Source organism: Hypanus sabinus, chromosome 4 (assembly GCF_030144855.1).
Source record: "Hypanus sabinus isolate sHypSab1 chromosome 4, sHypSab1.hap1, whole genome shotgun sequence".
NCBI lineage: Eukaryota > Metazoa > Chordata > Chondrichthyes > Myliobatiformes > Dasyatidae > Hypanus > Hypanus sabinus.
The window spans coordinates 179,949,089-179,967,932 of record NC_082709.1 but is presented as its reverse complement, the minus strand read 5'-3'; the positions used below and the strand labels follow the sequence as shown (position 1 = coordinate 179,967,932).

Here is an 18,844-nt window from a genome sequence, read left to right as displayed (position 1 = left end):
TGTCTTGGAGAGTGGGAACACCTCGATGATGGATGCTGCTTTCTTTTGTCAGTGCTCCTTGTAAATGTGCTCAATGGTGGGGTGGGATTAGCACCAGCCCAAGGAAACCTCAACATCAACAATGTACGGCTTGCTGAGAATTGTGTTTCACTGAAAGAGATCCAATTTCATTCCTCTAACATTCCTCCAAGAGAACCACAAATTTGTCATAGGGTTTGTACACAGGAACATAAGAAATAGGAGCAGGAGTAGGCCACTGGGCCCGTCGAGCCTGCTTCGCCATTCAATAAGGTCATGGCTGATCTGACCATGGACTCATCTCCACCTACCTGCCTTTCCTCCATAACCCTTAAATCCCTTACTATGCAAAAAATCTATTAAAAATCAAGTTTGGAGGCTTCCGTGCCTCAAAGACTTGGAGAGCTATATTGGCTAGGGTCAGGGTCTTGTGTTTTGGCTCTTGGTAGGGTCACACATGCCAAACAGGTCAAAGGGTAAAGGCCAGACTAAGAGTGGTCCACTTGTCCTCCAGGTTCAGGGGTTCAGCTAAGGGCTAACAAGCCTGCCGGGTAAAAAAATATAGTTACAGGAACAGCAATGTAGAATCCTTCTATATCCGAGTGCGATGGTATGGCCAGACAGAGATTGGAGGATTTTCAATTAAACACCAGTGGCGTAACAGGCAAATGAAAATGAATGAACAGGGGGAACAGAGGCTGATTTTATACCTCATCAGATGGGATAAGCACTGAGGCATTAGGAATGGCTGAGGCACAGGGGATGCTCCCATCGCCTTGTCTTACAATCACCCTAATCCCACCACCGTCCTGGGAGAAAGAGAGGGGCTGTGTTGACCAGACTCACTCAGGCTCTGTGAGGGGGGTGGTCTCATTTGGTTCATTTGCTGAGCACCCATCGTGGTTTGTGATTGGTTCATCTTCCGTCCTCATCTCCACTATTGGCTCCTTTGATCCATCCTTTCTGGGGAGGTAGAACAGAGAGCAGACATAGAGTTAAACGATAGGGGGCACCACACAACACCATAGGCTCCCCCTCCATGTCATCCAGAGTGGGAAATATCTTGCCACTCCTTCATCATGGCCAGGAACATCTCCCCAATGCCACCTTTGTAAGAAGGGCTCCAGCAGGTCAGTAAGGCGCCTCTCTCCCACCCTCTCAGTGTACCCGAGTACAGCCTCAGCATACAGGTACACCATGTCCCTGTAAAGCTGAGATGAACATCCATAGAACATGGAGCAGTACAGCATAGTATGGCTCTTCAGCCCAAAATGTGTGCTGACCTTTTAACCCTCTCTAGGAGGAATCAAAATCTTTCCTCTGACATTCTTCATCAATCAAAGTGACTATCTAAGAGTCTTTTAAATGCCCCTAGTGCATCTGCCTCTGCCATCACCCCTAGCACTGCGACACATGCACTTAGACCAGGGGATCTCAATCTGGGATCCATGGATGCTTTGTTTAATAGTTTTGGTCCATGGAGTAAAATGCTTGGGAAGCTCTGACTTAGACCATAAGACATAGGGGCAAAACTAGGCCATGTTAGGCCACCTGCTCCACCGTGGCTGATTCATGATCTGTCTTAATCCTGTCATTTCCTTATAACCTTTAGCACACTTACTACTCTCGGTCTTAAAAAACATACCTCTGGCACCTCCCCTATACTTTTCTCCAATCACCTTCAAAGTTATGTCCTCTTGAATTAGCCATTGCCACCCCGAGATAAAGACACTGGCTGTCCACTCTGTCTGTGCCTCTTATCATCCCTCTGTCAACATGTCTTACATCCTCATTCACTCCAAAGAGAAAAGCCCTAGCTCGCTCAACCTATCCTCATAATTCAAGCAACTCTCATCTGCACACTCTCTAAAACTTCCATATCCTTCCTATAGTGAGTGACCAAAACTGGTCACAACACTCCAAGTGTGGGCTAACCAGAGTTGTAAATTACCTCATGGCTCTTGAGGAGGAAGTTTCTCAACCGGAGGATGGTGAATTACCTTCAGTCTGAATTTCCCAACCTGAGATCGTTCCATTTACCTGCTTTTATTAAACTTTACTCTTTGAAATCTTTCCTGTCAATGAACCGGTCCAAAGGTTTACAGGGACCTATCTGGCAGATTTTGTTTCCTCATTGTTGTACGTTGCATAAACGAATTGACAATCCGATAGTCAAACACACTTTACATATATGGTTTCAATTCGGGAATTTTTTGGGTTGAATCAATTTGTTTTAACTATTCTTATTGTATCCAATTTCTTTTTTCATCCTTCTATTATGGACCAAGCTTATTCAGCTTGGAAGACTAAAGGAATACTATGATTTTCTGATTTATTTTTGGATAATTGTTTTATGTCTTTTGAACAATTATCTAATAAATATAATTTGCCCAGATATCATTTTTTTAGATATTTACAGATTAGGAATTTCTTATACACTGTACTTCCTACCTTTCCAAATCTTGATTCTTCGGGTATTTTGGAGAAATTGTTAGAACTAAATCTTTTTCAGAAAGGTATAATATCAAATGTTTACGATTTAATTATGAAAATACGTTCAGAGGCCTTTTATAAGATTAAAAATGATTGGGAAAGAGAACTTAACTTTACTATCCCTATTGAGAATTGGGATAAAATTCTTCAATTAGTTAATTTATTCTCTATATGTGCTAAACATTCATTGATACAGTTTAAAGTTGTACACAGGGCTCATATGTCCAAGGATAAATTGGCTTGTTTTTATTCCCATATAAATCCTATTTGTGACAGATGTCATTTTGAGATAGCTTCTTTAACCCATATGTTTTGGTCATGTCTGCTTTTGAAAAAATATTGGAAAGACATTTTCAATATTATTTCCATGGTATTGAACATTGATTTACAACATCATCCTATTACTGCAATCTTTGGTTTACCAATGAAGGAGTCAATCCATTTATCTTCTTCTGCTTGTTGGATGATTGCATTTCTTACATTAATGGCTAGAAGATCTATTTTGTTGAATTGGAAAGAAATTAATCCCCCTACCGTATTTCATTGGTTTTCTCAAGCTATTTTATGTCTAAATTTGGAGAAAATTAGAAGTGTTGTCTATGACCCTTCTATTAAATTTGAAAAGATTTGGAGGCCATTTATTCAATATTTTCACAGGATGTAATTTGACCCTGTTCCAATCCTATTTGTTTTTCCGGTTTTGATTATATATATTTATGTTGAGAGGACACATGAGTTGGGGACACATGATTTTGTTATTTTTTTTATAGGTACTATAAACAGCCCTTTTTTTCTTTAATAGTTAGTGGCTAGTTTTTTAGTTTAGTTTTTCTTAGGATATTAATATATTTTTTCTCTTTTTCTCTTTTCTGTTTTTTTTTTCAATATGATTTACCTAGTTTTTTTTGTTTTGTTTATATGACATTTGTATCATTCATGATTTGGGAAGACTTAACTATATTGTACTTATTGCTTGTGTATCCTTATATGTTCATTTTAATTTTGTAAGTTTGTAATCCCATTATCTATGTACTAATCTTATCATGTTGATATTAATAAAAAGATTGAAAAAGAAAAAGAAAGGACTCTGATGATGGGATTCTCTCTTTCCTTGAGACCATGGTGGTGTGACTTTCTCTTCCCTTGATGAGACACCCTTCTTTCTATACTTCGATATAGGGACTCTCTCCTTTCCCCCAGGACCCTAAAAGTGGACACTCATCAGTAAGGTTAAGATGGTTAAGCCTCCCTCTTCACCTGGGCTCTCTGACTTCAACTTTCCTACCCATCTGGTTTCACTTCTCCCTTTCTAGCTGGTCCCCCTCCCTTCCTCCCACCTTTTTATTCTGGTATCTTCCCCCTTCCTTTCCAGTCTTGAAGAAGGGTCTTGGCTCAAAACATCAACTTTTTATTCCTCTCCGTAGATGCTGTCTAACCTGTTTAGCTTTGTGTGTTTTGCTCTGATATTACAATTCAGATTCAGGTTCAGATTCAAGTTCATTTTCAGATCCAGATGTATTTATCACCTGCACACTGAAATGTGTTGTTTCATGCACCTGATGATGAGCTGAGGGCAGCCCCCAGGTGTTGCCATACATTCTGGTGACAACTTAGCATGTCCACAATGTTAATCAGAGCAAGAACAACAGCAAAACAAGCCCTCCTCCAACCACTCACACACACACACAGATAGGCCCCACCCCACGACAGGCCGCCATCAGGCCTCCAATCCTTTGCTCCGCCGGATGCCTCTCCGGAGGCCAGCAAGACTAGATACCCAAAAACTTTTACTTACAAATAGGCTGCTTTGCCTTCTTCTGCCTCCTTGACCTTGGTGCTCGAGCCATTCTTTTTCCCACAGATCCTTGTGGTGATGCACATCAGCACGCCGCACTGCTTCGTGAAGAAGCAGCTGATGTCTGCTATGACCAGGATTAGCAGGAGAGCAGCAACAGTGAGGCCAACCACGGCCCCAAGACCCAGGTTCCGGAACAGGGTGTCTAAGAGGCAAAGGAATGGCATATCGATAACGTCTAGTGACTGGTCTTTTTGGTCCATGGCCTCCTTTACTGCCACAATGAGGCCACACTCAGTTGGAGGAGAAACACCTTGTATTCCATCTGAACAGCCTTCAACCAGGTGGCTTGAGCACTGATTTCACCTACTTCGGGTAATTTCCACCCCTCTCTCCTTCTCTCTATTTACACTCTCCATTGTGATTCTCGTCTCATCCATATTCTTCTTCTCACCGTCCCCTGGTGTCCCTCTCCCTTCCCTGTATTCCATGGTCCACTGTCCTCTCATCTCAGATACTCTCTTCCTTTCAGCCCTTTATGTCTTACCCCAGCGTCTTACTTCACCTCCCCTCTCCTACCCACCCACCTTTTCTCTCTCCTGGTCTTACTCTATCGTCGGCCAGCTTGTACTCTTCTCCTTCCCCCACCTTCTTATTCTGGCTCTTCCCCCTTCCTTTCCAGTCCTGATGAAGGGTCTTGGCCCAATACGTTGTCTGTTTACTCCTCTCCATAGATACTACCTGACCTGCATTTTGTGCATGTTGTTTTTGATGATCAATTGTGCTCTTCCCCACCCAAGGACAACTTGCCCTGCAGGCCCATGGATGGAAGAGCAATGCGGCACGAATGGACTTCCACCATGAGGTACAAGAACAGTTATTACCCCACAACAATCAGGCTCTTGAACAACTACACTCACTTGCCCATCCATTGAAATGTTCCCACAACCAATGATCTCACTTTAAGGACTCTTTATCTTGTTATCTCATCTTCTTGTTATTTATTGCTAGTTACTTATGTTTGCATTTGCACAGTTTGTTAGCTTTTGCACACTGGTTGATTTTTCATTGATCCTGTTATAGTTATTATTTTATAGATTTGCTGAGTATGCCCACAGGAAAAAGAATCTCAGGGTTGCATGTGGTGACGTATACGTACTTTGATAAATAAATTTACTTTGAATTTTGAACTTAACTCTCCACTGGTGTAGACTAGTGATTGTCCACACCACCTTCATCTCTGCCCAATGCAAAAGGGAAGAAATGAAGATGAAGAACTAGATCATGCAGCATTATCTAGCTCTGTCAGATCCAAGGAGTGGGAATTTCATGTAGTGGTCATTATGGGAATGATGGAAACTTTAGAGAGGGCACAGAGGTGATTTGCCAGGTTGCTGCCCGAATCAGACTGCATGTCTTATGAGGGTAGGTTGAGTAAGCAAAAACTTTTCTTTCTGGAGAGCAGGAGGATGAGAGATGACTTGATAGAAGTGTACAAAGTGATAAAGGCCATAGAAAAGATGCAGAGAGACTCTTCCCCAAGATGGAAACGGCTAGTGTGAGGGGGCATTATGTTAAGGTGTTTGGAGGAAAGATAAGAGAAAATATTTTTACAAAGGGAGTGGTGGGTGTGTCGGACATGTTGCCAAAGATAGTGGTAGAGGCAGATACATTAGGGACATTTGAGAGACTCTTAAATAGACACATGGATGATAGAATAATGGAGGGCTGTGTGGGATGGAAAGGTTAGATTAATTTAGAGTAACTTAAAAGATTGGCACAACATTGTGGGTTTAAAGACCTAGAATATAAAATCAAGGACAAAGTGTTGAGGCTTTACAAAGCACTGGTGAGGCCTTACTTGGAGTATTGTGAGCAATTGTGGGCTCCTTTATCTAAGAAAAGTCGTGCTGACATTCGAGGGTTCAAAGGAGGTTCACAAAAATCATCCTGGGATTGAAAAGCTTGTCATATGAGAAGTGTTTGATGGGTCTGGGCCTGTATTCAATGGAATTTAGAAGAATGAGGGTAACTTCATTGAAACCTATCAAATGTGGAGAGGCTTTGATGGAGTGGATGTGGAGAGGATGTTTCCTATGGTGGGAGAGTCTAAGGCCACAGGACACAGCGTCAGAGGGGCATTCTTTTAGAATGGAGATGATGTGGAATTTTCTTCAGTCAGAGACTGGTGAATCTGTGGAAATTTGTTGCCACAGACGGTTGTGGAGGCCAAGTCTTTGGATATATTTAAGGCAGAGGTTGATAGATTCTTGATTGGTCAGGGCATAAAGAGAGATGGAGAGAAGACAGGAGATTAGACTGGGAGGGAAAATAGATCAGCCATGATGAACTGATTTGAATTTAATTGACTTTATTACTTACATCCTTCATCTACAGTTGAAGTCAGAAGTTTACATACACCTTAGCCAAATACATTTAAACTCAGTTTTTCACAATTTTTGACGCTTCATCCTAGAAAACATTCCCTGGCTTAGGTCAGTTAGGATCACTACTTTATTTTAAGAATGTAAAATGTCAGAATAATACTAGAGAGAATGATTTATTTCAGCTTTTATTTCTTTCATCACTTTCCCAGTGGGTTAGACGTTTACATGCCCTTTGTTAGTATTTGGTAGCATTGCTTTTAGATTGTTTAACATGGGTCAAACATTTTGGGTAGTCTTCCACAAGCTTCTCACAATAAGTTGCTGGAATTTTGTTCCATTCCTCCAGACAGAACTGGTGTAACTGAGTCAGGTTTGTAGGCCTCCTTGCTCACACACTCTTTTTTCAGGTCTGCCCACAAATTTTCTATCAGATTGAGGTCAGGGCTTTGTGATTTCCACTCCAGTACCTTGACTTTGTTGTCATTAAGCAATTTCGCTGCAACTTTGGAGGTATGCTTGGGGTCATTGTCAATTTGGAAGATCCATTTGCGACCGAGCTTTAACTTCCTGGCTGATGTCTTGAGACATTGTTTCAATATATCCACATAATTTTCCTTCCTTATGATGCCATCTATTTTGTGAAGTGCACCAGTCCCTCCTGCAGCAAAGCACCCCCACAACATGATGCTTCACGGCTGGGATGGTGTCCTTCGGCTTGCAAGCCTCATCCTTTTCCCTCCAAACATAACGATGGTCATTATGGACAAACAGTCCAATTTTTGTTTCATCAGACCAGAGGACATTTCTCTAAAAATTAAGATCTTTGTCCCCATGTGCACTTGCAAACTGTAGGCTGGCTTTTTTATGACGATTTTAGGGCTGTGGTTTTTCCCTTTTCCTTTCCTTTATCTATCTTTTTATTAGTTAAATAAAAAAAGTATATATACACACACACACACACACACACACACACACACACACACACACACACACACACACACACACACACACACACATATATATATATATATATATATATAAACAAGAGGAGAATTATCACAAATATCTATATCAATAGCAGTTTGAATAAAAGGAAAAATAACATTATCAAGATCAAACAAAGTATTAATCTGATAGTATATAATAAAAAGTATAATTGATTCTCCACTTATCCATAAAAAGAAAAAAAAGATAAAGAAACTTTTATAATTGATATAAACAGAAAGAAAAAACTCCAAAACACAAAAAAGCAAAAAAAAGAAAAAACTGGGTAGCTCAAACTGAGAGTGAAAACCAAAGGTTTTTCCTTATTGAGCAGCCTTTCAGGTTATGTCGATATAGGACTCGTTTCACTGTGGATATAGATACTTGTCTACCTGTTTCCTCCAGCATCTTCACAAGGTCCTTTGCTGTTGTTCTGGGATTGATTTGCACTTTTCGTGCCAAAGTTTGTTCATCTCTAGGAGACGGAATGCGTCTCCTTCCTGAGCGGTATGACAGCTGCGTGGTCCCATGGTGTTTATACTTGCGTACTATTGTTTGTACAGATGAACATGGTACCTTCAGGCGTTTGGAAATTGCTCCCAAGGATAAACCAGACTTATGGACTCCACAATTTTTTTTTCTGAGGTCTTGGCTGATTTCTTTTGATTTTGTTTGTAAACTTCTGACCCACTGGAATTGTGATATAGTCAATTAAAAGTGAAATAATCTGTAAACAATTGTTGGAAAAATTACTCATGTCACGCAAGAAGTAGATGTCCTCAACGTCTTTCCGAAACTATAGTTTACTAATATGAAATCTGTGGAGTGGTTAAACGAGATTTAATGACTTCAACCTAATTGTATGTAAACGTCTAACCCACTGGGAAAGTGATGAAAGAAATAAAAGCTGAAATAAATCATTCTCTCTGCTATTATTCTGACATTTCACATTCTTAAAATAAAGCAGTGATCCTAACAGACCTAAGACAGGGAATGTTTTCTAGGATTAAATGTCAGGAATTGTGAAAAACTGAGTTTAAATATATTTGGCTGAGGTGTATGTAAACTTCTGACTTCAACTGTATATGAGGTGTAAAAATCTTTACGTTACACAGCCGTCTAAATGTGCAATGTGCAATTTATAGTAATTTGAAATAAATAGTATGTACAACAGGATAGTCAATATAACATAGAAATACAGTTGTATCAGCATGAGTTAAGCAGCCCGATGGCCTGGTGGGAGAAGCTGACCCGGAGACTGTTGGTCTTGGCTTTTAATGCTATGGTACCATTTCCTGGAAGGTAGCAGCTGGAACAGTTAGTGGTTGGGGTGACTTGGGTCCCCAGTGATCCTTCAGGCCCTTTTTATACACTGGTCTTTGTAAATGTCTTGAATAGTGGGAAGTTCACACCGACAGATGCACTGGACTGTTCGCACAACCTTCTGCAGAGTCCTGCGATTGAGAGAGGTACAGTTCCCATACCAGGTAGTGATGCAGCCAGTCAGGATGCTCTCAATTGTGCCTCTGTAGAAAGTTCTTAGGTCAACCGTCTGAGGTGCAAAAAGCGCTGTTGTACCTTTTTCACCACACAGCCGGTATGTACAGACCACATGAGATCCTAGGTGATGTTTATACCTCTCAACCCCAGATCCACTGCTGTCAATAGGGGTTAGCCTGTCTCCATTCCTCCTGTAATCCACAACCAGCTCCTTTGTTTTTGTGACATTGAGGGAGAGGTTGTTTTCTTGACACCACTGTGTCAGAGAGATGACTTCTTCTCTGCAGGCTGCCTCATTATTATTTGAGATTAGGCTAATCAGTGTAGTGTCATCAACAAATTTAATTAGCATATTGGAGCTGTGGGTGGTGACACAGTCATGGGTACACAGAGAGTAAAGGAGGGGACTCAGTACACAGCCCTGAGGGGCACCTGTGTTGAGGGTCAGAGGGGCAGAGATGAGGGAGCCCACTCTTACCACCTGCTGGTGATCTGACAGGAAGTCCAGGATCCAACTAAACAAGGCAGGGAGAAGGCCGAGGTCTCTCAGCTTCTTGTCGAGCCTGGAGGGAATTATGATGTTGAATACTGAACTGTAGTTCAAGAACAGCCTTCTCACATAAGCATCCCTCTTCTCCAGATGTGTAAGGATGCTGTGTAGAGCTGTGGCTATTGCATCATCTGTCGATCGGTTGTGTCAGTAAGCAAATTGAAGGGGTCCACTGTGGGTGGTAGCATGCTGTAAATATAGTCTTTGACCAGCCTCTCAAAGCATTTGCTTATTATTGAGGTGAGTGTGATAGTCGTTCAGACATGTTACCTTGGTCTTTTTAGGTGCAGGGACAATGGTGGATGTTTTGAAGCAGGAAGGCACTCTACGCTGGGAGAGAAAGAGATTAAAAATGTCTGTAAATACACCTGCCAGTTATGCCGTGCACATCCTGAGTACTCACCCTGGGATGCCATCTGGTCCCGCTGTCTTGCGACTGTCCACTCATTCAAAACGCCTGCGTACTTCAGCCTCGGAGATGACCAAGGTGCAGGTCTGCTTAGGGGCTCAGTGTTGGCAACATCGGATCGAGAGTGAAAAGGGTTTAGCTCGTCTGGGAGAGAGGCAGCGACGTTGGAAATGGTGGAGCAGACTCGATGGGCCAAATGGCCTAATTCTGCTTCTATACCTTATGGTCTTATGAACTATAATTTTCTATGTTCTACATCACTCTGAAGTGGCTAAGATTAGAGATGATTAGATGGGGCACTAGAAGAGAGGTTAGAGAGTTAAAGGTACAACGGGGGGAGCGGGAGGAAAAGTCCCTAAAGTGGTGGTGTGGCTGGAACTCACCATGCTTCGGGGTGAAGGATACAGCATCAATTGGGGCTTTGGGAACTCATTTAGAATTGAATGGTCAACATTCACAGTGAATGGGAGGACCCTTAAGAGCACTGATGGACAGGGGAATCTTGGAGTTCAAATCCACAAATCCCTGAAAATGGCAATGCCAATAGAAAGAGTGGTAAAGAAGGTGTTTGGTATAATAGCCTCATTGGTCAGGGTATTGAGTGTAAGGGTCAGGCAGTCATGTTGCAGCTGTATAGAGCCCTGGTTATGCCACAGTTGGAGTATTGTGTGCAGTTCTGGTTGCCCCATTACAGGAATGATGTGGAGGCTCTGGAGAGGTTGCACAGGAAGTTCGCCAGGATGTTGCCTGGATTAGAGTATTAGCTCTGTGGAAAGTTTGGACATTCTTGGATTGTGACCATCGGGAAGGCAATAAGAAGCATAAAGGTACACATTCAGTGATTCCGGACCAGCTTCTTCCCCTCCACCATCGACTTCTGAATGAACACTGAACCCATGAACACTACCTCACTACTTTTTTTATTTCTATTTTTGCACTACTTCTTTAATTGAATTATTTTATATATGCTTACTATAATAGTTTTTCTATTATAATGCATTGCAATATAGTGCTGCTGCAAAGAGAACAAATCTAACAACATACGCTGCTGATATGAAACCTGATTCTGATTCAGTTTTAGCCCAAAGATGAGAAAATCTGCAGATGCTGGAAATCCAAAGCAACACACACAAAATGCTGGAGGAACTTGGCAGGCCGGGCAGCGTCTGTGGAAAAGAGTAAACAGTTGATGTTTCGGGCCGAGACCCTGCACCCGGACTGGAGAAACGATGAGAAGTTAGAACAAAAAGGTGTGGGGGAGGGTGGGGGGAAGGAGCAAGAAGTACGAGGTGATAGGGGAAACCGGTAGAAGGGGAGGAGTGACGTGAAGATAGTCAGGATCTTTTCTATATGGTAGAATTGACAAATGCTGGAGGTATGCATTTAAGGTGAGAGGGGGAAAGTTCAAAAAGGATGTGCGGGGCAAGGTTTTTTTTATAGAGAATGATTGGCACCTGGAATATGGTGCCAAAGGGGGCAGTGGAGGCAGATATCATAGTGGTGTTTAAGGGACTCTCAGACAGGCACACGTACGTGCAGAGAATGGAGGGACACAGACACTGTGAAGGCAGAGAGGATTGGGAGTCGTTAGCTTGGTGGGACCACAACATTTGACTTTACAATTTACAACTCCATTACCGGATTTCTGAACTGGGTTTGCTCTCCTTTAGTACCATTTAATTTTGCATTTCTTATTATACCCTATATTATTTTTTTAACCTCTTGCACTGTACCGCTGCCGCAGGACGACACGTTTCACGGCAGACGTCGGTGACGATGGACCTGATTCACAGCTCATTTCTCCCGCTAATCCATTGCCAGCGGCAGTCTCCGATATCCGCTCGCTTGTCCTACAATTAGCAGACTCGTTTAACAAGTCGATTTCTCCGTGCCGCTCATCTGAATCTCAACGAGGGTGCAACATGAGTAACGAGCTTTTAAACTAATGACTGAGGAGGTGATGATAAATTTGTAAATGGAGCTGTCAGAAGTGTCTTAAGCAAGGGTTTATTATTGATTGTTTGAAGTTGATCATTCACGATCAGATGCATTGTAGGCAGTGTCAGGAGTTTGACGGGTCTGAGGGGGATGGAATGATGCAGGGCTGGTGTCAGTCTTTCAGCGAGAAGTGTGACGTCAAGCAGAGATAGAGATTGTTCTGAATTTAATCCAGCATTCTGTCTCCGGATAGAAGTTTAAAACATTACTAATAAGGTAGACAGTCAGACTCTTCTTCCTCATGATGGAAAGGTCAAATACTAGAGGACGTTTATTTAAAGGGATGGGGATAAAATTTAAAGGAGACGTGCAGAGCCGAGTACTTTACACAGAGAGCGGCGGGTGGCTGTATTTCATTAGGAGTTGGAGGAGACTTGGTATGTCGCCAAATACACTCGCAGATTCTGCAGATGTACTGTGCATGACCATCTGGAGGGGCCACTGCACCGGATTGGGAAAAACTGCAGAAAGTTGTAAACTCAACCATTTCCATCACGGGCACTAGCCTCCCCAGCATCAAGGACGAAAGCCGGCATCCATCAGTAAGACCGTAAGACATAGAAACAGAATTAGGCCATTCAGCCCATCAAGTCTGCTCCACCATTCTATCATGGCAGAAATAGATGCCACCATTGCATTTGCCTTCTTTACATAAGAACATAAGAAATAGGAGCAGGAGTAGGCCATCGGGCCTGTTGAGCCTGCTTCGCCATTCAGTAAGATCACGGCTGATCTGAACATGGACACATCTCTGCATACCACCCTTTTCCCTATAACCCTTAATTCCCCTACTATGCAAAAATCACCACTGGTGAACCTGTAAATGAACCTTCTGGGAGTCTTGCACGAGGACTCCTAAGTCGTCTGCTCCTCTGATGTTTAAGGCCTTCTCCCCATTAGGGATCACAGGACATAATGCTCTTCTCATTGCTACCATCAAGAAGGAGGTGCAGAAGCTTGAAGACACACACTCAATGTTTCAGGAACAGCTTCTTTCCCTCTGCCATCCAATTTCTGAATGAACACTGAACCCATGAGTACTACCTCACTATTTTGTTTTCCTCTCTTTTTGCACTACTTATTTAAAGTATTCATACACACATTTTATATATATATATATATATACACACACACACAAATCTTATTATTTATTTATTTATTGTGTACGTGTATATATATGTGTGTGTGTGTGTATATATATAAATTTTTTATCACTATTATGTATTAGGAGCCATGGTAGTGTAGCAGTTTGCACAATGCTAGTATAGCTTGCGGTGTTCTGGAATCTGGAGTTTAATTCTGGCGTCATTCTGCAGGGAGTCTCTGTGGAATTCACAGGTTTTCTACAGGTATTCTAGTCTGCTGCCATCATTCAAAGTCCTACTGGATAGGTTAATTAGTCATTGCAAATTGTCCTGTGATTAGGTTAGGGTTAATTGGGGGTTGGTTGTCCGGGGGGGGGGGGGTTGCTGGGGTGGTGTGGTTTGATGGGCTGGAAGGGCCAACTCTGCATTGAATTGCCAAATAAATAAATAAATAAATACATACATACTTACATAATATTGCAACGTACTGTTGTCGCATAACAACAAATTTACAATACAATAGGGTCTTTTAAGATAGGTACACGGAGCTTAGAAAAATTGAGGGCTATGTACTAGGGAAATTCTAGTCAGTTTCTAGTGTAATGGTCGGCACGACATTGTAGGCCGAAGGGCCTGTAATGTGCTGTCGATTGTTCTGTGCTCTATGTTCTAAATTTCACGAGGTTTGCCAGTGATATTAAACCTGATTCTGGGTGCCTGGAACGAGCTGCCGTGGGGTGGTGAAGGAAGCCGATACACCAGTGACATGTTACTGCACTGTGTTGTGCGCCTTGGTCTGTTTCGTTTGGTGCAATGCATGAATATGGTTCAAAGGCAACAAACTTGAACTGAAGAGGCTGTTTGATGGGTGTGACGATAGTGTGGCTTGTGTGACACTTTACAGTGCCAGTGACAGAGGTTCAATTCCTGTTGCTGTCTGTGCGGAGTTTGCATGCTCTCTCTGAGAATGTGTGGGTTTCTTCCCACAGTCCAAAGATGTACAGGTTAGTAAGTTGTGGGCATGCCATGTTATCCTCAGAAGCCTGGTGACACCTGGGTGTTGAGTCCAGTACATCTTCGGACTGCGCTGGTCGTTGAAGCTTCAGAGTTTTTCTGTCGCAAGTGTCACTTGAATCTGGATATATTGTAGGTTATTTGTAATTATTGGAATGTTATTACTTCTTTTAATCAGAGCTAGTTTTTGTATAAAACAACCACGAGTTCTTTATTTACACTTCATCCTTCTTGTTCATGTACCGCTTAATACAATGGCCTTAGGCCACAAGGTTTATGCCTCATTTTTGACTTTGAAAGGACCTTGGGATTGCAAAATCACCTGTGCATTTTTAGATGGTACGTACAGAACTGTGCTAACGTCTCAGGCACATATATATTGCTCAGGTGTGTAAGAGCTTTGCACAGAACTGTAGTTCAGCTCCTGCACGCCAGTAGTGGAAGGAGTGAATATATATGCCTCTACCAGCGGAGGTGTGAGGTGCTCCTTCCCTCTGTTAGCCTGCAGGTCACCCTTGGGCGAGGTGTAGCACCTGCTTAGCCCCCTGATCAGGGTAATGGGAGCAGTGAGTGGATGGTCATATGAGCAGCTGGTCCTGGTTATGTGACCACTGATGCCAGGCAGACAATCTACAAAGAGTATTGATAATGGCTGGCGTCATCCGTTAAGGTCTGTGATAAATGTACATAAGGTCCATAATGATGCTGATGGTGACAGGGTGGGCTGCTCTGCCCTGGATGGTAACGGAGAGATGTTGCTGTGGTGCTCATCCACACAAGTGCAGAATGTTCCATCACACTCCTGACTTGTGGCTTGTAGATGCTGGAAAAACTTTGGGGAGTTCGCAGGTGAGCCACCGTCACTCAACACAGGATACTCAGTACCTGTATTCTCCCCACACTCTTATAAACTCCCCCCCGATCCTATCACTCACCATTTTCAGTGGCCAATTAACCCACCAGTCTTTGGGAAGTGGGAAGAAACCAGAAGGAACCTAGAGGAAACCTACATAGAGAAAGGACAAACACGCAAACTCCACAAAGACAGTGCAGAAGTCAGGATTGAACCTGCATCGTTATTGCTGTGAGATCACAGGCTAACAACGTCACTGCTCTGACCCTCATGGTCTAATTTAACAACGATAGTAAATTGCCTTCAATTTTACCCAAATCTCAGGGAATTTCACAGTCTCCATTGCCGAATCTGGATTCAATTCCTGCTACTGTCTGTAAGGCATTTGTAAGTTCTCCCCGCGACTGTGTGGGTTTCCACCAGGCTCTACTGTTTCCTCCCACACTCCAAAGAGTTAGTAGGTCAATTATTGGTGTAATTGGTGGTGTGGACTCATTGGGCTGGAAGGGCCTGTTATCATACTGTATCTCTAAATAAAATAAAATAGAATTTTCCCTTACAGATTGTCCAATCAGTATAAATACCCCAGGTGATGTGGTCAGAGACAAGCTTCGGCCTACTTTGATAATCTCCACTAGCTTAGGACAAACTGCAAAGACCTCCATTTCATAGCACCCAGTAGGATGGACCAGGCTGAGTCCGAACTGGTGCCATAAACGGTTCGACACTAAAACACAGCATCTTCCTGTGGAAGGGACTGTCTGCATAAACTTTTCCCAATCAGATTCCACCTCTCCACTTCAAAGTTCAGCGCAATTTTATTATTAAAGTACATATATGCCACTATACACTGTCCTGGGATTCATTTTCTTGTGGGCATTCACAGTAGATAGAAAGAGACACAATAGAATCAATGAAAAACTGCACTAAAAAACAACCACCGTGCAAAAGACAAGAAGTTGTGTAAATAAAAGAAACAACAAAATAATAATAATAAATAAGTAATAAGTATTGAGGACATGAGTTGTGGAGTCCACTTCAACACAATAGTTTCTTATTTACATGGTTGATGGAGACTAAGAGGGAACGAGAAGGAAAACGATAAAATCTGAATCCTTATTCACCACCATAATATCCATTTAATTTATAGCTCCAGATCCTTTGGGTATTAAATACATTTAAAAAGCTGACTAATTATATTTCCATCACTTCAAAAGAAAACTCAATTTAGGTTAAGACAAATAGCGATGCACATGTTTATAAAATTAATTGACATTGATTCTGTCAGAAATGAAGTATTTTCATCACTTTAACGCATAAAATATTAATTACTATTGGCATGCCCACAAAGGGAGCTCTGGCTGTGCTGCGTGGCTATGAATAACAATGTGGAGAAATGAAGTACGTCTCTTTCTATCCGACCCAATTACAGAAATGCGAAGGACGCGTTGGCTGCTCAGAGCCTGGTCATTCAGCATAGCCGGAATGGGAAGTGGGTAGGGGGTAGGGGGAGAGGGTTGGAGTTCTTTGGAGAGAATGACAAGTGCTTGGATAGTGCCAGATGACACACCCCTCAGATGATTAGTCAGGGCATCAGGGGTTACGTGGAGAAAGCAGGAAAATGGGGATAAGAGAGCTAATAATTGAGGGGTGATGCACCATCAATAACTCTCGGAGACTGGAAATGAATGATAGGCTTTTATTAACAGCAAAAGGGAGCACGACATCTCGAAGACTGAGGGAGGAGCAGTGCCCCAATTGCCTTAATACAGGGGTATGTGGGAGCAGTCAGCAGAGGGGCGTGTCCAGACAGGTATACACAGTTTACCACAAGGGCGACCCCTTAGAACAGAGGTAAAGAAAAATGTTTTTAGCCAGAGAGTAGTAAATCTGTGGAATGCTCTGCCACAGACTGCAGTGGAGGCCAAGTTCACGGGTATATTTAAGGTGGAAGTTGATCGTTTCCTGATTGGTCAGGGCATCAAAGGATATGGCGAGAAGGCCCGTGGGATCCGGGATCAGCCATGATGGAATGGTGGAGCAGACTTGATGGGCTGAATGGCCTAATTCTGCTCCTAGGTCTTATGGTCTTAAATCAGCCATGATGGAATGGGGTAGTCTAGGACCAGAGGGCACAGCCTCAGATGAGGAGGAACTTCTTTAGCCAGGAAGTGGTGGATCAGTGGAATTCATTGCCACTGACGGCTGAGAAAGCTAAGTCATTATGCATTTAAAGTGGCGGCTGAAAGGCTCTTGATTAGTGAGGGCAATACGTACTGAAGGTCTACCCTGTGAGTGAGTTGCTGAATAGCAGTGGAGCTGGACTTGTGATTTGTTGCACCTTGCTTCAGCCATCCAGAGAAGAAGCATCAGAGGCGATGCGTGCTGATGGTGTGCAGTTCAACGGACGGTGCGAGTAATTGTCTTGGAAGTTTTCATTATGATTGCAAGGCCCTGTTGGACATTGGTAATGCGGAATACTGGCAATGTGATTCACTGGTTCTTTGATGAGACTGAAGGCGGGGGAGCTGTTTGGCTTGAGCTGTTGCGCAGACCAGGGCCTCGTGTCTTGGGGTGGCCTTTGCAGTTGCTTGGGATGGAGACGCTGGAGCTGGCTGTGTGCCACTGGATTTTGTACCGGGTCAGGGGCTGCCCCTCCTGTCAGGGCTGTACTCCAGTGTTTGCTCGGTAGAATACTTGCTGGATTGAGTTTTCAGCTGCATTTGTGAGAGATGAGGACTTGCTGTGGACTTGTTCTTGCAGAAACATGGCTTCAGGACAACAGCAATGTATCATCAACCTACAGGACATGACACCTAGGGTCTTAGGCTATATTATTATTATTAATATTATTTTTTGTAACTATGTTTTTCTGTTATCATAATTATATGTGCTATATGTGCCTTGTGTTGTGTGTGACTGTTGGTAATGTGTTTTGCAGCTTGGTCCTGGAAAAACACTGTTTTCTTTGGCTGTGTTCATTGATGGTTGAATGACAATTAAATTCAAACTTGACTAAACTTTATTAAACTTAAGTTACGGGGAGAAGGCAGGAGAATGGGGTTGAGAGGGATAATAAATCAGCCATATTGGAATGGCTGAATGGCTTAATTCTGCTCCTATATCTTGTGTTCTTACAATTTGTTGCTCAGTTAAACGTTAGTTTGTCTTTTTTTATACCTTTTAAACTATTTCTATGAAATTTTGGCTAATTGGAACTGCCACTTAATTGGATCAAAATGTCTTGGTTCCAATGTGCCCCAATTAGCTGGAGTTCACTGTATATGAGAAATTAAAGGGTATCGAAGGTTATGGGAATAGAGTTGAGATCCATGATCTATTGGCAGAGCAGAATCGATGGGCCAAGTGGCTTATGGTGTTTATGTTTAATGGTCTTTATGCCTGTGAAATGGCCACTATAGGTCCATAGGGAAAAGACACGCAGCAAGTTATCAGTCGTCATTAGGGACCCCCACCATCTGGACCATGCTCTCTTCTCATTGGCAGCAGGTACGGGAGCCTGAAGACCTGCACCTCAAGGTGCTACAAAAGCTCCTTCCCCACTGCCATCAGGTATTTGAACTGACCTGGAGAACCCGAACATTACCTCAAACTATATTTCTTTCTCTCCCTCTCTCAAGTTGCACAAATGTCATGATATTCATTTTGCTGTGAAAATTACGTATAATTTATGTTAATTTACAATTATCTACCATTGTTTAGAATATACAAAAGCCTGAAAGCACCAGGCTCAAAGA

At 42.6% G+C, this 18,844-nt stretch overlaps 1 protein-coding gene across 3 annotated transcripts in view; it reads right to left on the bottom strand.

The window, feature by feature from the left end:
* Positions 1–18,844, bottom strand: part of LOC132393532 (neural cell adhesion molecule 2-like) — a 1,581,614-nt gene that overhangs the window by 4,425 nt on the left and 1,558,345 nt on the right. For 2 of the 3 annotated variants that reach the window (XM_059968913.1, XM_059968912.1), the window contains exons 16-17: positions 4,307–4,511; positions 865–981 (exon numbers count right to left, since the gene is read on the bottom strand). In XM_059968913.1, coding sequence (XP_059824896.1) covers positions 865–981; positions 4,307–4,511 — 322 coding nt within the window. The remainder of the gene's footprint in view (positions 1–864; positions 982–4,306; positions 4,512–18,844) is intronic. The other variant, XR_009511912.1, reaches the window with a different exon arrangement.